The 23,815-nt window shown below is 39.9% G+C and overlaps 1 protein-coding gene across 1 annotated transcript in view; it reads left to right on the top strand.

Moving 5' to 3' along the window:
- The window catches only part of OFCC1 (orofacial cleft 1 candidate 1), a 513,529-nt gene that overhangs the window by 429,700 nt on the left and 60,014 nt on the right, over nucleotides 1–23,815 (top strand). Inside the window, 2 exon segments of the mRNA XM_011962909.1 lie at nucleotides 2,267–2,343; nucleotides 9,503–9,627. Of these exon segments, the coding sequence (XP_011818299.1) occupies nucleotides 2,267–2,343; nucleotides 9,503–9,627 (202 nt within the window).

Below are 23,815 nucleotides of genomic sequence, written 5' to 3'. Positions count from 1 at the left end.
AAAATTTTATATTTAAATAATATATTTAAAACCTAAATAAAAATGTTTTCTACACTACTTTTCTTTCTCCTCCCTTTCTTATTGTCATTTTGACCATAGCAATCTCACTACCAACAAATGCTGTTTTAGACCCAAAAAAAGGGAGCTCTTCCAGGGATCTATGTGACTGAAGTGTCAGGTATCTCAAAGAAGACGTGCTTGACCCATCTGAGTTTCCATGGAGAAGGATATTTCTCAGTATCTGCCTTTATCTTGGCGCAGTACACTGGAAGCAGTGTCAAGAAACACAACGAAACAGACCTAGACTGGGGATCAAGGAGCTGGCGGGGTCAGCCTTTGGGAAGAAGAGGTTTCTGAAGCATGCAGACACACAGTCTGTGTTCTTAGAATCTTACACTTCTTAAATCTCATCGGAAAATGTCTACAAGGGGCCGGGCTCTGTGGCTCATGCCTGTACTCCTGGCACTTTGGGAGGCCAAGGCGGGGAGACTGCCTGAGCTCAGGAGTTTGAGACCAGCCTGGGCAGCATGGCAAAACCCCTCTCTACTAAAAATACAAAAAATTAGGCGAGTGTGGTAGCTCATGCCTGCAATCCCAGCAACTTGGGAGGTTGAGGCAGGAGAATTGCTTGAACCCCGGAAGTGGAAGTTGCAGTGAGCTGAGATCATCGTGCCACTGCACTCCAGTCTGGGCAACAGAGCAAGACTCTGCCTCAAAAAAAAAAAAGGTCCACAAAGGCAATTTCAAAGGACAGGGGATGACACCATTCAATTCCTGGAGGGAGAAAGGGGGACAGAAAATAAGGCTTTGACTGCTCACAACACATGCTATCTGTTTTGATAAAAAAAACTTTCAGGTCAACCCCCACATCAAAGCTGTGGCTGTCCTGAGGCACTCCAAGCACCAGCATCTTCTGGGCCAGGATATTTGTCACAAGACCCTGGGGATAGACCTTGCCATATGGGTTCAGTGAAATGAGTGGTCAAGACAATGACTTCGGAGGTATAAAGCTATAGGAATACCTGCTTATAAGCGCTCTTGCCATTTATTTATTTATTTTTCCTTTAAGCAACATCTGATTGGTTCGGAAAGTACTCTGTGTCAGGCACTGTGCGAGACACTATAGGAAAAGCAAGGGTGAAAAGATACCTTGTCTCTTAAGGAGTTTGCAGTCTAGAACAGTGCTCTCAACTGGCCATGTTTTGTCCCAAGGGACATTTGGCAAAGTCTGGAGACATTTTTGGTTGCCACGACTAGTGGTTGGGGGTTAGGTAGAGGGTGCTCCTGGCATTGAGTAGGTAGAGGACAGGGATGCTGCTAAAGAAAGCACAGGGCAGCCGCCATAACACAGAATTATCCAGCCCGATATGTCAATAGCGCCCCAGCTGAGAAACCTTGATATAATCACACAAGATATGCCAAAGATACCTAAAACTCTGTTTTCTGGGCTTACATGTTCAATTAAGGAGTTCTCTTTTTTGTTTTTAATATTATATTGCAAAACTTACGAGTCAGCTTCTTGGGAGAGTAAGTAAAGTGAGAAGCACCGGTTGCAGGCAGGGACCAAATCTCTCTAATCTCAGAGTTTCATATTGAACCATTGATACAAGGTGCAGGAGGGCTTCCTTGAAAATGTGATCCCAGGCTGGGCGCGGTGGCTCAAGCCTGTAATCCCAGCACTTTGGGAGGCCGAGACAGGCGGATCACGAGGTCAGGAGATCGAGACCATCCTGGCTAACACGGTGAAACCCCGTCTCTACTAAAAAATACAAAAAACTAGCCGGGCGAGGTGGCGGGCGCCTATAGTCCCAGCTACTCCGGAGGCTGAGGCAGGAGAATGGCGTAAACCCGGGAGGCGGAGCTTGCAGTGAGCTGAGATCCGGCCACTGCACTCCAGCCTGGGGGACAGAGCGAGACTCCGTCTCAAAAAGAAAAAAAAAAAAAAAAAAAAAAAAAGAAAATGTGATCCCAGAAACATAGCTGATGATAGAGAATCCTACCCAGATGAGGTAGGAAAGCAGACCAGACACAGCTACTGCTTGTAAATTATATCCCGTGGTATGGCTGAGGGTAGAGTTCTACTTGAAGTTCATACACTGAATTAAAACCAGGGACATAGCTTAGGGTCTTCGTTTTAGAATTCTTTCTTCTACCCCCATGTGTCAAGGCATATATAAGCTCTTCGATTTCAGCTGTGTGAGTTTACACATCCTCTGAAGTGAAAATGTGTGATATATTTTTTCCACCTGTTTGTTTTTAACCCTAGGGAGCATTACTAATAAAATCGGTCCCTGTTCTATGGACTATGATCCCAAGCTCTTAAAAGAAGACCTACACTCTCAGGTAAGATGAAGGCTGTAGAAGTTGGCTTTGGAAAGACCATGAAGACAGCAGCCACTGGTTATAAACTATGATTTCTTAAAATGTATTCCCAGGTAGAAAGTAATTTGGTCTTCAAAGCAGGTTTTGAAGTGTGGGATGTGGTAAAGTGGCTGACGTTTTGAGAAATCAGCAATGCCAATAAATTTTTATAACATTGGAATCAGACTTCTTTAAGCTATTGAAGACTTTAGTTAAATTAATCAGTCTACAAGACTCTTTTCAGTTTGAGCAGGATGATTAGAAAATGTGCTGATTGTGCTGTGTTTCAGTGATTTATGTGGCACGATCATGGCTGCCATGAAGTCTGTATAGAAACTATCTTGGTAAACTTAGATAAATTAAGTAGACTGGATTTCCAAAACATTGGCCAAATTAATATTACTTGTATTACTGGATCCAGTTTTTAGATACTTAACATTTTAAAAATCTGTATCTGCCTAGACCAGGTGACTTTGAATTTTAAGTATTTAAAAAATTTAACTTGGCTAGAAAATTGAAGTAAAAGAACCCGACCCACCCCTACAACCTGGTCCCTTTGTGTACAAGTTATCTGAATCATTATCTTAATTTTATACCTTCCTGACTAAATGCATATAGTTCTACGGGGCCATCTTTCATGTCTTGCTCTCACTACTGACATTAAAGTAAATCTTTCCTTTATTAACCTCTAAATTGTGGGCCATCATTTAATCAAATAAATGACTGTGTTTTTAATGTTCAGGTGACTACTTACAGAATGTACAATTGTGATTGCTTCTATATTGCAGACTTTTTACACTGCAGACCTTCTATATCACAGGCTATATTAAAGATAAAAGCTCTGAAATAAAAAGTTTAGTGAAATCTGTAACAATGAGAGGTACCATTTACTGAGAGTTAGGACATTACTAGGTGCTGGCGAGTTTTTTCAGTCTACAACAAATGACTCATTCTCACAGCGAAATAACGAGATAGTTATTGGTATTATCATCATTATCCCCAACCTAGAGATGAGAAAAAAATGAAGCATGGGAAAATGAAGTAAATTAACCAAAATTATATTGCTAATTAAAGTATACAACTGGGTTTTAAACCCAGACTGTCTGGCCCTAGAATTCCTATTTGTAGCAATCACGGAAAAACATAAGTTATGTGTGTTAGCCAGGTATGTTTTCTACTTCTTGGTTTTTATAATCTTGATTTCAGGTCTAGGGTATGGAAATCACAGGGCAATCCTCTAGCAAATAAAAAATGGGTGAATAAATATCACATTCTTTTAGTACATATTATGTATTCAGGTCATTTTACATATACTCTGTGAGAAACTAATGAAAAAAGATGTCTGTGCGACTTCTACAATACTATGGGTCTAATACTAGCCTTTTAATTATTTTTGTAAAATTCCCATAGCAGTCGTTGACCATAAACTTTGGGATTAGAAGCAAGGCTAAAGTAGGTAAGGTGAGAATGGATATGTTCACTCTAAAAACCTGAAACTCTCCCCCATATTTTCTGACTTTACATGTTCAATCAAGGAGTTCTCTTTATTATTATTATTATTATTATTATACTTTATGTTCTAGGGTACGTGTGATCATGTGAGCTTCATCCCTGGGATGCAAGGCTGGTTCAACATACACAAATCAATAAACGTAATCCATCACATAAAGAGAAGCAAAGGCAAAAACGACATGATTATCTCAATAGATGCAGAAAAGGCTTTTGACAAAATTCAATTTAGCATGAGTTTTTCATGCTAAAAACTCTCAATAAATTCGGTATTGATGGAATGTATCTCAAAATAATAAGAGCTATTTATGACAAACCCACAGCCCATATCATACTGAATGGGCAAAAACCGGAAGCATTCCCTTTGAAAACTGGCACAAGACAGGGATGCCTTCTCTCACCACTCCTATTCAGCATAGTGTTGGAAGTTCTGGCCAGGGCAATCAGGCAAGAGAAAGAAATAAAGGGTATTCAATTAGGAAATGAGGAAGTCAAATTGTCCCTGTTTGCAGATGACATGATTGTATATTTAGAAAACCCCGTCATCTCTGCCCCAAATCTCCTTAAGCTGATAAGCAACTTCAGCGAAGTCTCGGGATACAAAATCAATGTGCAAAAATCACAAGCATTCTTATACACCAGTAACAGACAAACAGCCAAATCATGAGTGAATTCCCGTTCCATTCACAATTGCTTCAAGGAGTTCTCTTTTGATTTTATTTTTAATATTTTATTCTAAAACTTACGAAGCAATTGCTTGGGAAAGTAAGTTCTTCCCTGGGGTCCAGGCACGTTGGGAAGGTGTCTTCACGCTGAATGGCTTTCAGAGGCAGCACGTGCATGTTGGGACCTGCATCTCAGCCCCATCAGTGCTGTGGGATGACAGAGTCAGGACACACCCAAGTTACAAGCAACCAAGTGTTATGGGTAAGGGCATTTATACCACCTTCTAAGCATAGAAATACCACCCTCTTGACAATAAACAGTCTCAGCCTGAGACTCCACACTCCAATTTACGCATTTTATTTTTTCTCATGTTCTTATAGTATCAGGAATTAACTTGGATCTTCAACTAATTTTAAAAAATTCTAACCTAAGCAGTTCGTAAAATGGCCATGGGAAAATAAGGTTAGTGTTGCACTTCAAATGTGAAGCATCAGTTTTTCAAATGTAAATGATCAGAGAACAGTTTACATCTGTGATGCCAAGTGGCCAGACATGCTAGTCATCTTCCAGTGGGTAGAAACAGAAGCCCGAGGGAGTCAGTACTTGAGGGGTCTCTCTAGCATATCCTGAGCTACCTGGCCAGGGATATCTTGTTTTCCTCTGTGTACATTACTGGAAGCCTGTCCTGTGACATTCTCTGATGAACACGTCAGGCATGAGTTAAAGAAAGGGGAAAGAGTATTTCTGCTGGATGGTCTCAGGATTTAGGCTGAATCTAATTTGGAGCTATGATTGTTTCTGGATGATGGTAATAGCACTGATGGGAATGAACATGATGTCATATTTATTTGCTTTTGATAGTTCAGGTACACCTGGTATTTGTTGTTGTTATCTAGGACTTGCGATTCTGTGATCTTATTAACACAAGCCTCTTAGCAGGGTGTTTCCACCACAAACCTTCCTCCCCTGCCTGCTTAAAAAATGGTGAGCATCACTTAGGCCGGCATTAAAGCTTCCACGGCTGCTCACTTCTGATCTTCCCAGGGCAGTTCAAAAGCATTTGTAATCCTCTGGATTCAGCCCTTTGTTCACCATTTCCTCCTTCTAAGGCTTTCTCTTTTGATGAAAACAATCCCCTTGCCCTTCATCTGGCCAGATGGGCAGGTGAACAGTTCTCTCCGGAGACCCACACAGAAACCCTGTGAGGGGTGTGGAGAAGAAATGCTGCTAAGTGGAGCTTCACTGTGCTGACACTGTAATACTTTTCCAGTGCCCTGGTATCCCTGCCTGTGAACTGCCAGCTCTCTCTGCACTCACAGACTTATCCTCTCACCAGTCCGTGGCCCTCATCCTTCTCTGTAAACTGATTGGCTCATGAAAGGAATTATGGCAAAGGGGCAGAAACTTCTGGATTCTCAACTAATATTAAAGTTTCTAACCTATGCAATAAGCAACCTTGAGCTTTGCTACCTACCATATGACACAGTTAAATAGGGTTATATGTCATTGGCTCAGATAACTTTGAGACTTGGCTCCTATAACATTGTTTTCATGGCAGCTGCAAAGAAATGCCTTAATAACTCACAAGAAATGGAAGTGTGTTAAACATTCAATTGATCACTTATGCTGTATAGGATATGGTACCAGATACTACTTACATCCTTAGCATTGTAAAGCATTTTACATGCTATTCTCACACCTCCTGGAAGAATTATATACATACATAAATTATATATATGTGTAAATTATATGTTATATAAATTATATATGTACAATAGATCTAATGTAATATATATGTTTATCTTCATGAGTGTCTTATCTCTATTCTTTACATTTAAAACTTCAATTCACGGACTTTAAATAATCCATCTGAGTTCACAAAGTAGTAAAAAGACTTGAATGTGTCTTCTGATCACCACCTAACTACCCTTTTTGCTATAGCACTATCTATTTTAGATTTTCGAAATTCCTTAAAACACTTTCGCCTCTCAGTTCGCATTGCGTTGGAAGAAGGTTCATTCATTGTTTTGTGACCAGTGTTGTATGTGACCACCAATATTCACAACCCCAGATTTTTAGTCTATGAGTTTGAAAATCAGATTCTAAATTTTAGCAACTTATATTTAAAGATTTGCTTTTGATTTCTGTGGCAGATCAGTATATGAGTAACAATACACACAACATATAAAATACGATGCTTTGGAATAAATTTGTACCACCAATTTCTATTTTAAAGTATTGATATTAATCTCTTTAAAGACATTGCTGTTGAAAACAATTAATGATGATGTTCTTAGGGTTCAGAATACAGACAGGATTTATACTTGTAACGAGGCAGAAAATCTATTTTCTGTCTTCTGAGTGCTGACAATATGGTTCAGGCATTGTTTTTCAGGCATATATTTAAGATATACATTTGTGTTTGGAAGACTGTTTATATTAGGAAAGTGCTTCCATGTGAACAGGCTTCATACATCCTGGTACTTACCTGGGAGTTTCTCTGCACACACTTACTTTTTGTTTTGGAATCAGAAGTTATTTCTTTGTATTTTTGTTCCTCTTTTGAATCAGTTCTTTGGAGCTGAACTAGTTTCCGTGACTTTATGTCTTCCCCAAACTCCATCTGAAGGAATTTTTAGTGTATTAATTTAGATATTTCTTAAAGGAAATATAAAAGTTCAAGAAATGTTTGCAATTGTTAGTATTCACAGATGTTTTTCTTTATGACTTGGCAACTAGAGGTAATGTCTACTGTTGTTGTTATTACAATGTGATTACTTAATAAAATGGCCTCTAATTGCTATTTCTTGAGATCTACCATATGCTTATAACCATGTTAAGTGCTTGGAAGACAAAGAAATATACTACATCCCATTTCTGCCATGAATTTAGTTTGAAGCAACTATGTAGATATTCATAGAGAAACCAAAAAGAAAGCAATTTATGCACTGTATCATGAAAAACCTTTACTTTATCAAATCAGCAGCTTTGGTGGGTAAACCAAATTTGTGGTATAGTTCTTGGTAGCCATTTCAACCTTCTGTTGAATGAGATTGAATAAAGTATCTAAGCAACTCATCAGGAAATGCCATCAAATTGAAATTTTAAAGTTACAAAGGCCTTTTTTTCAGCAACCTGGCAAGGTGTGCCAATCAAATATATATTTAGTTGAGACAATTCAAAGATCTCATATTTTTTCAAGAATCTTGATACTCTTTAATTTACTTAGGGATGGAGTAATTAAAACTATCAACATTGAATAGTCTACTCAAAAATACTTCTATGCTATAAAAGCTAAAATAAAGGACCACAATGAAAGGCATTTACTTTAAATTGATATCTGTCATAACTGGATTTCTTTCTTAAGGTAATCAAATTGATCAATTTTATAATAAAGGAAATGAAACTTGTTGAGTTCACTGGGGATTTGACGACACATCTCATTTACCCGAGTTTCATGCTTAGGTTTTCCTGGCTACAACAGTCTGCCAACCCAAAGGAACATTTTGCGATTTCAAGCTATTCCAACTACGAAGTTGTGCTAAAACTTGTGTGGGCTAATATTAAGGAAGTTCAACCAAACTGACCTCTTACAAATAATCATTTAAAATGTTTGACAAGGGTCTAAAGAAAAGGGAAGAGGAGTTTTAACAAAACTATCTTATAAATGCAAGTCATGCCTAATTTTCTGCTTCTCTAGACTAATGATTTTCAAACTCCTTATCAGCACGTGGGTTAGGCCATTCTTGCATTGCTATAAAGAAATACCTGAGTCTGGGGAATTTATAAAGGAAAGAGGCTCAATTGGCTCATGTTTGTGCAGGCTATATCAGCATAGCTGCAGCATGTGCTTCTGGTGAGGACCTCAGGAACCTTACAATCATGGCAGAAAGCAAAGCGGGAGCTAGCACATCAAATGGTGAGAGCAGGACCATGAGAGAGATGGGAGAGATGCCACATACTTTTAAGCAACCAGATCTCACAAGAACTCACTATCTTGAGGACAACACTAAGCCAGCCATGAGGGATCCGCCACCTTGATCCCAGCACCTCCCCACTGTGCCCCACCTTCAACACTGGGGATTACATTTCAATATGATGTTTGGAAGGGACAAACATCCCAACCATGTCAGTACCATTTATAGTAAAAGCTTAGCAGGAGACCCTAATAAATAAAACAGGTAAAAACCGAGCTTGTATGGTGGCAGAGGAAGGAAGAGCCCTGCTAGGTTAGCTGCTCCCCCTTCCAATTCCCCGCCATAGCAGGGCCCCAAGAACCCTTAGTTGAGCCACAGGGCTCAGTTTGCCTTCTGGACCCATCATCACAGGTTACATAATTTTTCAAGTTCTAGGAAGGAGCTCCATAGACATTATGCAATTCCTGTGCTTAAATGGATGCTGTTGAGAATCACAGGTTGGGGGACTCAGGAGCCATTAGTGACAATGCTAGAATGAAGTAACCTTCCAGAGCACAGAACAGAGGCAAAGAGAGTCCTGGTAGCCTTCAAGTCCTTGATTCTTGTGTTCTTGAAATTCAGCAGAATTTCCTTCTCTTTTCCTTCTCCATAGACTTGTTGTTCAAATCTCCCTGCAAATTACTCTGTTGAGAGCTGGTTCAAGTTGCATTTATTTCACTTGCATCCAAAAGTCCTGATTCAGTACAAATACTGTGACCATCATTATGTTTGTCTTTCCATTCTGACAACATTTACATAAGCTGTCCCATGTGAAATAAGACAAAAGTGAACATGTCATGGTCTCTGCCTTGACAGAGATAAAAATTTAGTGAGGGTATCTGGAGCATAAAACAATAATTTCCATGCAGAACCCATGCCTAACGATGCTTCCCATGATCGATGATTCTATAAGTCATTCTAGGGAAAATGTCACTGAAACTAGGTGAACTTTCAATCTCCTATTAATAAAATACTTCATTTTTTTCATATTTGTTAATTTATTTGACAAGAGAGATAGCCTGACGGATCATTCTGTGAAAGAAAAATCAACTGTTTTGAGAACTGGAGAAGCTGAAGATTATTCACAGGACATATCTTACTTGGAGGAACTGGAGGAACACCGATTTTCTGTCTGGTGAGTCACTATATCCTTTCTTTTCATTTTCAAATTTAAATGTGTTGACTCCAGCAAGAATTATTATTTTATTATTTGTTTATTCAACAAATATTGATTGCATTCCTATTGTAGGCTATAGAATGTGTACTCCAACTTCAGAAAGTTCATAGTCCAATGAGGAATATTAATGTTTAAAAACATCAATGTGATCTGATGATGGTATTTTAAAAAATTGCTCAAAGTGCAACATGCGCTCACAGAGAAGCTGATGGCTGAATTTACTAGAGAATGGAGAGTGGTTCCCAAAATAAGTTTGAGACAAGTCTTGGGGAGAAGATTGTAATAGAGAAATGGTGACAAATTGGTGTGGACAGAGTCCAGAGATGGAATTAGGGGGATAGTTGGGGTTGACACATGCTGGATTACTTAGTTCACTTAAGATCTAAGCAGGTCATAATTACTGCTGTCTCTACTTGGTGATGTGTTTATGAGTGTATCTGTTTCTGTGAACGCACATATAACTGATATAGAAGAGAAGTGCTGGGAAGGGAAGGGCATGGTCCCTCTAAATGATACAGAAGCGGGGAAGGGTGTGGTCCCTGGCTAGGGCTCCACCCCCAGGCCTGTGCCCGTGGACCTAGGTGAGGACAGGCATTTTTGTTTTCCTGCCCAAATGTTACATTTCCACCCTAGCCTGCCACACCAACATCGTGTGCCTATAAAAACTGCCAAGACCCTAGCAGGCAGACACACAGGTGGCTGGACTTAGAGAGGAGCACATCAGCAGAGGAACACATGGGTGGCTGGATGTCAAGAGGGACACACTGACAGGCACCAACAGGCTGGCAGGCCACTGACTGGCAGAATGGCACGGAGTTTGGCTGGGGCAGTCAGAGGAGAGCCCGGGCTGCCTTACTCCAGGGGAAAACCTTTCCACTCCATCCCTTTCTGGCTTCCCCCAGCTGCTGAGAGCTATCTCCACTCAATAAAACCTTGCATCCATTCTCCAAACCTGGGTTTGATCCGATTCTTCCAGCACACCAAGGCAAGAACCTGGGATACAGAAAGCCCTCTGTCGTTGAGACAAAGTAGAGGGCCTAATTGAGCTGGTTAACACAAGCTGCCTGTGGAAGCTAAACTAAAAGAGCACTCTAACACATGCCCACTGGGGCTTCAGCTGTAAACACTCACCCCTAGACACTGTCATGGGGTCAGAGCCCCACAGCCTGCCCATCTATATGGTTCCCTAGAGGTTTGAGCAGCGGAGCACTGAAGAAGCGAGCCACACCCCCATAGCATGCCCTGCAAGGGGGCAAGGGAACCTTTCCCATTTCATAATAAACATTAAAAAAAAAAAACATAAAAGAGTGAGCAGTGGATCTTCTCAGAAGTAAGGAGTACAGAATTTTGCGATGGTGGTGTCCATCAATGGTGGTGAGGAGGAATGACAGTGGTCCTGTGACACGAGGAGTGACCTTGGAAAGAAGAGATGGTACGTAGTCAAAGTCATGCGTACCTACCCATGGCCTCCCTGCCCACCCCGAGATCTGTTCCTGAAATTCTTTTTCCACTGGGCATTTATCTGATTTGGTTCTCAGAATTTGCTTTCACTCTTCCATCCTGGAACCACCATCTGAAAACATGGTATCAGCTCAAATTTCCTGTGCCCAGTCACAGATTTTAGAACTCCCATTGGTCTTAGCTTAGAACTCTAAATGCTTTCACCAGTGCTTTTCCTGATGCTGCCAGAGTGTGGTATTCAGGCTAAAGAGTGAGTTGTTTTCCAGATTAAGAGAAGCAAGTCTGTGACTGAGAAGCATCAGACACGAAGGGAAGCTAAAGAGCTCAAAGACAAGAAACATGCATGGCTCTCCTAGAAAGAAAACATGTACAAGAGATGCTATTTGCTAGTAAGAAAAAGACATGCTCCCTATTCTTCAGAAACTCTGTGATAGTTTCTAAGGGGAGTAGTGACATACTTGTTAGATTAGATTCAATGATATAACTTCCAGAACAGAGGTTTTAGGTGCTTACTTTGATGTATGTAGATGAGTGATATGGTTTGGCTGTGTTCCCACCCAAATCTCATCTTGATTGTAGCTCCGGTAATCCCCATTTGTTGTGGGAGGGACCAGCTGGAGATAATTGAATCATGGGGGCAGTTTCCCCCTTCCTGTCCTCTTGATAGTGAGTTAGTTCTCATGAGATCTGGTGGTTTTCTAAGGGGCTTCCTCCTTCACTGAGCACTCATTCATTCTCCTTTTTGCCACCCTGTGAAGAAGGATGCGTTTGCTTCCCCGTCTGTCCTGAATGTAAGTTTTTCTCTGGCCATGCTGAACTGTGAGTCAATTAAATCTCTTTCCTTTATAAATTACCCAGTCTTGGATAGCATATTTGTAGCAATGTGGGAACAGACTAATGCAATGAGAGAGCTGGAGCTTCTGTTGAGTCATATGCTAAGTTCTTAATTCTTATTTGGGGTTCACCAGGGCTAGAGGAAAAGCTTCATTAAGCCCTCAGGCTCCCAGCTCTTCCATTTCCCCTGTTTTCCAGGCCTTCTGTAATGACTGAGCTCCCTGTTGCCCTTCGGGAATGACCTTTCAGAGTCCAGAATATGCAGTGTCACAATACGGTTATTATCTTATGTGTTCGGTTAAAAGGCTGAAGGGTTTCCCAGGACCACAGAGCTTCAGTTCTGATTGATCCTTTAAGATGCTACTCTCAGGCACTATACCTTCAATTGGTTTCCTCTGATGCTCTAAGAAGGCCAGATGCTGGCAATTACAGCTCCTGGGGACAAATCCTGTTCTCCCTCTGTGTTTGTAAATAAAGTTTAATTGGAACTCAGACACATTCGTTTGGTTATATGTTGTCTTTGGCTGTTTTCCTCTGCAATGGCAGAATTACGTCCTGAGACAAAGAAGGTGTGGCCCACAAAACCTAAAATATTTACTATTTGGGTCTTTCCCAAAAAGGTTTGTCCACCTCTGCGCAACACTGTCTTAAATGCTTCTCCGCTGCTCTCTCATGATGCCACTCACACTACTTTTAAAAAATCATGTATTTTCTAATTGACAAGTAAAATTGTATATATTCATGGTGTATAACATGATGTTTTGAATTATGTATACTTTTTGTAATTGTTAAGTCAAAGTATTTAACGTATGCATTTCCTCTCATAATTATGTTTTTCTTACGGGAACACTCTCTTAGTAATTTTCAAGTATACAATATATTGCTATTCATTGTAGTCACCATCTGGTACCATAGAATTCTTGCACTTATTCTTCTTGCCCAACTTAAATTTTGTATCCTTTGACCTACAACATTCCAACCTCCCCACTCCTCAGCCTCTGGTAATCATCCTTCTACTCTCTGCTTCTGTAGGCTCAACATTTTAGATTCCACATATAAATAAGATCATTCAATACTTCTCTTTCGGTGCCTAGTTTATTTCACTTAACATAATGTCCTTTATGTTCAACTGTGTTGTCACAAATAATGGAACTTTCTTCTCTTGTAAGGCTAAATAGTATTTCAGTTGTGTTTATATGCTGTATTTTTTATCCATTCATCCATAAATGGACATGTAGGATGCTTGTGTATCTTGGCTATTGTGAATAATGCTGCAAAAAACATGGGAACACTTGCATTATTTTAAAGAAATTTTATGCATGTTTCCCTCTCCAGGCTGAGCTCCTTATGCATTTTGGTTATGCTAAATCACCAAACGACTTTCAAGACTTCGTTTCTTGAAACAACCATTTTATTTGCTCACAATTCTGAGGGCTGGGAATTCAGGCAAGACATAATGGAAAACCCTTCTTTGGGTCAAAATAAGCCTCAGGGCTAGCAAGAGAAGGAATAGACTTCCCTCTTGATGCAGGTGCAGAAAGGTGACATTGCAAAAGGGCATGTTGGGATGGAAGATACTGAGTGGCCATCTTTAGAAACAGTCCACAACATTTTGCTTCATTCATTTCTCTGTGCAGAGTTCCTAGCATAGGGTTCAAATATTTGCTGAACAAAACAAGTTAAAGGAAACAAAAATGTGTAGGCTCTGTAGATAGATGAACCTGAGTGTGAATTCCAGTTCTGCTGCTACTGTGTAATCATGAACAATTTGTCTGAGCTCTCTAAGGCTGCCTTCTCCTGTGTCAAACTAGAATACTAATTTCTGTGTTTTGGAATCTGATGGATATTGGGAAAGTTGAGAGATAAGGTGCAGAAGATATTCTTACAGCAACTAAAACAAATGGTTTTTTAATAAAGACAATTATGATTAACATTATTAATCATCCATTTTTAGGAAATACATTTTCCAAGGGTTAAAATAGAGGGCATAGGTCACTCAGATGATTTCTCACTTTCTGTATCTGCCTTTCCTTCTGTTCTTCGGACACACTGAATGCTTGATGACATCAGCACCTTTCCACTTTATCTGGCATGTTCTGCCTATTCCTAGCGATGTGATTGGAGGTTGCAGCATCCACTTTATGTCCCAGAGAAGCCTTTCCTGACTCTCTATGCAAAGTGGGACCCACCTCTATTGTGGCAATTTGCTTTTTCATCACCTTGTTGGTTTCCTTGAAAGTACTTGACCCCAATTTAAAATAATGTTTTCTGTTTATTTCATTGATTTGTTCATTTTTGTTTCCTCTGACTGAACAGAAGCTGTAGGCAGGAATCCCCCTTCTCCGGTCACTCCTGGGTCTCCAGGTCCTAGCCTTAGGGTACCTGGTACATAGTATGACCAGCAAATACTTACCAAATGAGTGAATAGAAGGAGGAATATGTGATCACTTCTCTCTCTCTTCCAACCCCCTTGGCTATTATACCTATTTATTGACTTCCAATCTCTCCCTTCTCTGGAAACTGCTACCATTAAAAAAAAAGGGTAATATGGGATAATTAATCACTAAACACATTTCTTTTTAAACCAGGGGTTGAGGATATGGGGGCTGCTCAAACCTCTATAAATGTCTGTTTTAAATGGTTTGAGATACAATCTGAACAATTTCCTTGATGTTTTATTAGAGCTGGTAAATCATTTATTGGGGCAGCCTTTACCTAAATTCTCTCCAAATCCCCATAAAATGCACTTAACACAGAATACTGTACTACCCAGCTCCAAAGATATTATATGACATTGGGTGGGAAGCATTTGCTGCAGCGCAGCAAGTTTAAATGTGTATGTTTTCTTTCTCTCTGATATGCTCTATCTCCTACCCCTGACTCACTCCTCCCATTTCCTCCAGCACTCATTTGAATATGCCAATGTTGGTGAATTTGGTAGACTGTGAAAGCTTCAGGAGGTTCTAATACATATTTCTGATGTATAAGACTCTTAGCTAATCAAAGGCAAGTTTATTTCATTTGTAGCTGCTAATAGTTTTTAAAAATGGCTTCTGAAATACAATTTTAAGACTGTCGTACTTTTTTTTCTCAACCAAAAAGATACTCAGCTGAGTTGCACCTAAATGTGTAAATGACATCCCCATTCCTACACATCTCAATCTAGTTGGTCACCTGCCAGCAGGGTCAGGTAATCTTAGGTGACAGTCTTTGGGACAGTCCCTGGGAGGGTCTGCATCATGACTGCCTTTTTTTTTTTCTCAGCTGCAAGACCTCTATTCACAAGGTGTTTAAGTTTTTCCTTTGAGATATATTCCTGTATGACAGGTTGACTATCTTCTGCTTATGTGTTGGATACTATGAGATGCCCAAGATATTCCTCAATACTTTTATAAATTGCAAGCACTGAATACATGTTTGTTGAAATAATATACAAAAAGTTAGGGTAAAATAAGAAATATTGGTATTTCCAGAAGAAAGTTCTGGAGAAAAGGCCAGTGGTACAAAATTTGAGGCTGACTTTAGATGTTCTGAGTCAGGTTGTCTGTGGTGGCTCTCATTTCTTCTTGGCGGACATGTTTCTTCCCCAAAAGTGCCTTTGCTTCCCCTCTTTTCTGATAACAGATCTCCCCTCACCTCATACATACTCCATGGGGTTGGGCGTGATAGAGGTTATGTTCCTATGACCACTATGATTGGCCCAGGGATGGGCATGTGATCTGAACCAGGCCACCCAAATCCTTTCCTGGAATTTTATATTCTATTGCTTAGAAATAGAGATTCCTTTTTCTCTCCCAGGTACTAAGCTGCAGTGATTTCAGTTTAATGCTCCCTATGGCCAAGGCCACTATTTTGCTAGTTATACTTCCTCTACTACCCCTTATTAACATTTATAATTTCTAGCCTACTTGAAACCAGTAGCCGCAGGAGCCCTACTGATATTTTATAGGTGACACATGTATGTTCTGTCCTACAGAAAGCAAAATGAACAGTTGAATCCTAAAAATTATATGTTAGACATGAGTCTATAGAGATAAATGGTATATATACACATATATATGCATTTCAGGTCAAAAAAGATACTGACCACTGGGAACTTTCATTATTATTATTTTCTATCAGTGAAAGGACTTCAGGGATTACAATATCCATTCAGTTAATTATGCAAATAGCCACTCATTTACCTGTGTAAACAGGGCTGTAGAATCCATTCCTTGTGGAGTGAATTGGGTTTCCTGCTTCCTAATGCAGTAACTTAATCTTTGTACAGTGATTTCTCCAAAGAAGTAAGCCAGATTATGTGATAAAAACCTCTGGAAATTGCACTAAAGACTGTTTCAAAACAGTAGACGTCACTGCAGTGGTTTAAAGAAGTTAACATAGTTTCAGAGGTACCTAACTCCTAAATGGGGAGAAGGTTCAGTAACAAGACAGTCTCAGAGAATCACATATTTGTAGAGCAGAAAGGGGTTTTGGGATTATTTAGTTCAGCCCTGTCAGTTTATACAAGTATAAAGCTGAGAGCTATAGAAGCTAAGTGAGTTGCCTTAGGCCATCCAGCTAATAAGAAGTGGAAATGACACTAGAACCCACTTCCTTTCCATTTCAATTCAGTCCCAATCATAAAAAGTAAATTCTCCCTAGAACTCTGCTAGTCTTTTCATAGTTTCCTGTTTCTATCAATTTCAAGCTGCTTTGATATTTATCAATGCATTGATGAGAGTGCTGATTTTGGGGAAAATGCATATGATGGATTTACCTCTGTGGCAAGTCTCCTCCTGGCTGCAAAGGTAGGGAATAGGCATATGCCAAGACATTTGCAAAATGCACATTGCTGACCACACAGGCTGAAATCTTTTTGTGTTCTCGACCAGTTGTTTATGTGGCTGACCTGACTGTACTGCTTAGGCGAGGTATGGGTTAACTATACACATCACAACAGGAAAGTTGTTCTTTAATAAAACTGATACACTTTCCTTTTTATAACACACATGTGATTTGACATTGAAATAAAATGCAGATGCTTCTTTGATTGGCGTATTCCCTGTTGTGCTTTTCTGAAACACCTTCACATATGGTCTGCCTCATTCCTGAGAAATGACTTGTTGTTTATGTCATACAAACAGAACAGATTGATTTTACAGTGAGTAAGGAGGTTGATGAATTGTACGTTGGAGAGAAATCCTTGTCTCGGCAATCCAAACACTTGAAAATAAATGTTGCCTTTTGGAAAAGGCTCTCATGATACACCCATGATCCCTTTATTTCATGCCCCCTTTATAGGGGTTAAATAGATACAACACGTGCAATCTCAGCAACAGAAAAGGTAGTTACAGTCACCTCCAAATATCATTTTTCTTCTCGCTTTGAAACACATCCTGAAACCTAACAAGTCAAAAAATGGCAGAGTCATCCCAAAGGAACAAACCCCAAATATTAACTTCAATATTGTGTCTGCACTATGACCGGGATGAAACATTCCTGATATTTGGCAGGAAAGCAGTACTCTCTTCTTATTTATCAACTGAATCTTAAATATAAAATTATTATGCTAAGAAGCCTTCTTAAGGGCCTCCAACTTTCATTCCTTGAGAATTATTCTGTGCAATACGATGAAAGCAGTGTGTGCTCCTTCCTATAATGATAAGCTAACCACGTCCACGGGTGCAGAATGTTACACTTTATAAATCTCTTTTCCACATTTTTTCATTTGGTGCTCACAACACTCTTGTGATACTGTTATTCCCATTTTACAGATTATATACCTGAATTCCAGAGACATTAGGTGGCTAATTTACCAACACTCAACTAGTGCATCTATGCTCTTTCCATACAGCGTGGAATTCTCTAACTAGTCTCAGATTCATACACAGACATTAGTTCATGCATTCTGCAGTTTTAAAAATATAATGTCTTAAGTTGTATTCTACTGGCCCGTTTTGCAGCGTTCAGTGGGTGTGGAGTGAGAGTGAACTCAATGCCATGCATCTCAATGCCATGCACGGGGAAGCTAAGACAGCTCTAGAATAGTTCATCAGAGCAAAATAACTATGGAGGTCTATTCCTGACAGTAATTTATCAATGATGCACATATAATTAGGGATTAATTGAGTGATGTCTTTATTAGGTGTGGCTAATGCTTAACCATATATTTGTACTGAGAAGGAATAAGTCTTGGTGGCTTAGAATACACGCTCTGGGGGCATAGTACCTAAACTCAAACAAATTAGCTTTACAAATTTCTAGTTGAGTAAACTTAGACAAGTTTCTCAAACTCTTTCTATCCAAGTTTCTTTATCTGTACAAATGAAGCAACAGGTACCAGCCTTATTTTAGTGAATTCAAATATGTATATAAAAATTACAATAGTATAGGCTGGGGATGGTGGCTCACGCCTCTAATCCCAGCACTTTGGGAGGCTGAGGCGGGCAGATCATGAGGTCAGGAGATTCAGGAGATCGAGAGCATCCTGGCTAACACGGTGAAACCCCGTCTCTACTAAAAATACAAAAAAATTAGCCAGGCATGGTGGCAGGCGCCTGTAGTCCCAGCTACTCAGGAGACTGAGGCAGGAGAATGGTGTGAACCTGGGAGGCAGAGCTTGCAGTGAACTGAGATCGCGCCACTGCACTCCAGCCTGGGCGACAGAGTAAGACTCCATTTCAAAAAAAAAAAAAAAAAATAGAATAGTATAAATGCTCAAAGTATATAGCAAATGCTCAACAGATGTTAGCTATTACTATTATTAGTACTAGTACTATTTTTCAGATACAGAGTCTCAGTCTGTTGCTCAGGCTGGAGTGCAGTGGCACGATCACAGCTCACTGCAACCTTGAACTCCTGGGTTCAAGCAATCCTCCTGCCTCAGCCTCCCTAGTAGTTGGGACTACAGCCATGCAACCACCATGCCCAACTAATGTTTGTAATTTTTTGTACAGATGAGATCTTGCTATGTTGCCCAGGCTGGTCTTAAACTTCTGTCCTCAAGTGATCCTCCCATTTTGGCCTCCCAAAGCACTGAGATTACAGGTGTGAAACACCACGGTTGGCCCTAGCTCTTATTACTAGCGGAGGCTGTGTCTTCTCTGCTACTCTTCACAAGTATCTGCTATATATTTTAACTATTAAATTAATTTTTTATAGATATTTTAACTATTAAAATAATTGACCTGCTTGTTTTGGGGAAACATACAAAGTATTTGGTAGTAACGAAAAGATCTTCAGTGTAAAAATAAGATGTTGGCCGGGTGTGGTGGCTCAAGCCTGTAATCCCAGCACTTTGGGAGGCCGAGACGGGCGGATCACGAGGTCAGGAGATCGAGACCATCCTGGCTAACACGGTGAAACCCCGTCTCTACTAAAAAATACAATAAAACTAGCCGGGTGAGGTGGCGGGCGTCTGTAGTCCCAGCTACTCGGGAGGCTGAGGCAGGAGAATGGCGTAAACCCGGGAGGCGGAGCTTGCAGTGAGCTGAGATCTGGCCACTGCACTCCAGCCTGGGCGACAGAGCTAGACTCCGTCTCAAAAAAAAAAAAAAAGATGTTAATGGTAGAGGGGAGATACCAGGGGAGTAAACATAATGGGTTAGTTTTCTGTTGCTGTAAAACAAATTACACAAACGTAGCAGCTTGAAAAAACACATTATGTTTAATCGTATAGTCTCTATAGGTCAGGAGTCTGGGCATAGCTTAACTGCGTCCTCTGCTTAGGGTCTTACAAGACTGTAATCAAGATTTTGGCTTGGCTGTGCTTCATCTGGAGGCTAAACTTGGGGAGCAATCCCCTTCACACTAATTTGGGTTGTTGGCAGAATTGATTTCTTGGTAGCTGTATGATGGAGGGAGGGGGCAGCTTTTTCCTGGCCATGGCTAGCAGGCTGCTCACAGTTTCCAGAGGCTACCTATAGTTCCAGACAATATGGTCTTCTCTATGGCCACTTACTTTATGAAGCCAACAAGGAGAGTCTTTCATTCAAAGAGGACCAGTGTTTCTTTGAAAGGCTTTTATCTAGTTAAGTCAGGACCGCTCAGGGTAGTCTCCCATTTGGTTTCAAAACCAACTGATGGGGAACCTAATTGCCTCTGCAAAATCTTTTCACCTTTGCCATTTTCAGTTGGCCAGAAGCAAGTCGTGGGTCCCACCCACATTCCAGGAGAGAGGATCACACAGGGTAGGAATACCAAGGGGCAGAAATTACGGGAGCCAATCACGGGATCCTAGTCTGTCTGCCCCACATAGGGAGGCAATGACACAGGCTGCTGCTCTTCGGAGTGCATGGTAACTGTCTCCTACTGCTACATGTGAAGGATTCTAATCCAGTTTGCCTTTTAGGTGACATTCACATCTGCTTCTTTCCTATGGGTGGGCCTGAGGCTGACATGGCGTATGTTCCCCGTTGATCTCTCAGGGCCTAACTCCTTTGCTCCAAAAGCTTCCTTCTTCCTCTCAGAAAACTTTATTTTCACTCTACTTTCTTTATTGCCTTGATTATATGACCACAAAACACCATTTTCTTCTGTAGCCTCTCTCCTGTTCATACACACTATCTCCTCTGTATGTTGATTTTGTTACTATTTTATGAATATGATTTTCTCCTTTGATTTTAAGCTTTATATCTATTTTCTTGGTGGGGAAGGGTCAGTGCTGTTGGTGCTCAATGAACTCATTTAAAAAGTTATTCTCTAACAGAGTTTCTTTCTGGTAATCCATTTTTAAAATATAGCTAAGAAGCCATAACAGCTCTGATAAATGATCTCAGTTCATGGATACCATGGTCCACTAGATTTCTAGATAGATAAGAAAAATGACTTCACCTTCCCCCCATCTATGTCTCCATAAGGAAAATAACATGAAGAATGTAGTTATCACTGACATCACTAGGGCAATTAAGGCTTTGAGCCCTGTGACTTCCCTTATGTTTGAAAGCAGGTACGTGTTGTGTTGGACACTGTTGGTTCCACCTCAGCAGCCATCTTGTCCCCCATCTTTCTTACTGGGGATGGTGCCTTCAGTGGTTGAAAATAGTAGATATGTTCCCAGTCCACCATGCCCTATGGGTGGTCATAAGTGTAGTTCTGATCAATGAGATGTGAGAAGATATTGGCGTGGGCTTCCTTCCTTCTAGAAGGGAAACAGGGAAGAAGAACCCTTTTTCCCACCCTCTTATTTCTTCCCACTTGAATCATTGCTATAAGGATATGGTATTTGAACCTTCTACAGACATCTTGCATTATGAGAGGAGGAAAATGAGAGAGAAATCAACCCAGCATTCTGCTGTGTGGACCCACTGCTTATCACCCCCTTCTACCTATTTGAAAGTTTCTTTCACATGAGATAATTAAATGTGCTATTGTTCAATACTCTTGGATGAGCGTTCTGTTGCTCATGGCTGAAAGCAATCCTACTGAGACAATTAACCTGTATACATGGAATCCTGAGTGGTGGACCCTCACCTCCATTGAAGAGTAGGTATTCATGCTTTCATTCAGTATTTAATAGGTTTACATGGGATCCTATATTCTGGACTTGTAATATCAGAATTTTTTCATATTATCTGACATCCACCAGAGCATAGCATATAACTAGTTGCTTTTTAGCTCAGTACTATTTGGGAAACGAGCACAGTATGGTGCAGGAGATTCTTCTCCACTACCACACTGATTCAGTTGGAGAGATGGAGAATGAGGTGAATAGAATTAATTTAGCCAACTGTCTGGAAACCTAACGTGACATCAGTGATAAGATTTAAATATCCAGGAACTTCAGATTATGAGTCAGTCCAAATCCAAGCTGCATGATTTAAATGATGAAAGGGCAAAGCTGGGCAGGAAGCAACGTAGGGATTTATTTGATGCAAAAACTCAAATTACCAGTAAAATAGATAATGTTCTGTTGTAATAGTTTGCAAACAGCAGCAAGAAAACAATTCAGCGGGTGTATTTTGAGCTTCAGGCATTGTAAATTCTTTCACTCTCATATACTTTATGCCTTCTTTAATAAGGTGGAGAGTCTTGGGCCAGCTTCATCGGTGACGGTAGGTGGTCATTCATTTCACAATCCACTAATTTTCATGATTATTCAGTATTTTATGTTACCTAAACTGCTTTGGATTTTGTCTTACTCAAATTGTAATATGGCAGTAGTTTATATGATTTCAGAATCATTAATTCAGTTGGCGTTCTCAGCATATGGAAGTTACTCCCTCATCTCTCCACATATGAACAAGAATGGAAGGATCTTAAATACGCTGATGGTACATAAAAGTTTCTTAAATATATATCAATGGTGTGTTAACCTAGTGTATCTTATTGGAAATATGCCAAGTGCTTAGAATATCTAAGAAGAAAAACAATTTATATCAATGCATATTTATCTTAAATTCATTTCTACTTTAACAACTGAATTCTTGTATAATGTAGAACAAATAATAAAGATGAGGTAATTTAAGGTTTTATGAACTTTTTGCTTTTAAACATTTGCATGGTATGAGCTTTTACAGAAATATTTCAGGAATATACTCTAAAGACACCTAGCGTTATGGTCCATCTCCCTGCCCCTCCTTTCTGCCATATTGCTGCTGACCTAAAATTTGATTTTCATTGGCAGCTTCCTGTTGAGTTGTCATAGAAGCTATGTGGCTACTTTAAGGGTGGACCACATGCTATTTTTCAAGGCCATCCAGTTTGTTTTGGGAAATTTTGACAGTGAAAAAATTCCTCCTAATAGTATAAAATCTGTGATTCTGTGTTTTAAATTATTAGTATCAGTTTGACTCACTAAAATCTCAGGTCAAAAACTATTTATTCCTATATTTATTTACCCTATTTATATATCCAAATAACTTATTTATGCATTTATCTATCTCAAGATGTAGAGATTTGTTAAATAATTAGATCAATTGCATCTCAATTTCAGTATTCCTTGTTATCTTCTTATCCAGTTACTGCCTGCAGTGGCTAGAAACTTGGCACTCTCAATACACAGCTCTGCACAAATGCTTGGGAAGGATTCAAGGATAGAACTGAACATAGTTTTCACCTTTTAGGAGTCCGAAGAACAAGCAGTGTATACTGTTTTCATTGATGGGCTAAACATTACCTTGGTTTAGCCTGTTTACAGATTTGATAGAGAGATTATGGATTACTCTGCTCTCCAATATTCTGTTCTCTTGCCAGACACACGGAAGACTACTTATTCCCTTTGTAGTTGGTCTGAATTCCTCTGGCCAATTGATTAAGAACAGAAAGAGATGTATGTCTGTCCTTCCTGCTCAAAGCATTTAATCACCAGTGTGACATCCCCTCTCTCCTTTCCTCTAGCTAGCGGTTATGGAAGAGGCCTGTATTGAGATTACAGGATGAAAAGATCAAAGTAGCTTAGACCACTGAGTCTTCCTATGGAAGACAGCCACTCTGGAGCAACTATCCTGTAGCAAACTTTGCATGAACAAGAAAATTGTGTATTGTGTGCAGTCATTGAAATGTGGGAGTTGTCACCATAACATAACCGAGCCTACCTTAATTAATACTGTAATCACCCTTGAAAGCCTACAGTCACTCAAAATGTATAATGTTTTTGGTAAACTATTCTGAAATTTGCTTGCAATGGGGCTAATATATGGAAGCAGTCTCTTAGCTAGTGATGAGTGAGCCTGTTCAAACTGCCATGTCTATACCTAATACATCATCTTATTTAATGTTCGAAACATCCAGGTGAGGTTGCTAATATCTACAATACATCTATGGAAGTGATGAGAGTAGTTTTAAATTGGGAAAATTCCAAAGGTCTCAGGATGTATCATTCAAGAATGTTCATCGCGCTTGTAATCCCAGCACTTTGGGAGGCCAAGGT

The sequence above is a fragment of the Colobus angolensis genome, unplaced genomic scaffold, assembly GCF_000951035.1.
Source record: "Colobus angolensis palliatus isolate OR3802 unplaced genomic scaffold, Cang.pa_1.0 Scaffold6, whole genome shotgun sequence".
Taxonomy (NCBI): domain Eukaryota; kingdom Metazoa; phylum Chordata; class Mammalia; order Primates; family Cercopithecidae; genus Colobus; species Colobus angolensis.
Note: the sequence above shows the minus strand (reverse complement) of the source record. Positions and strands in the feature narration are given on the sequence as shown.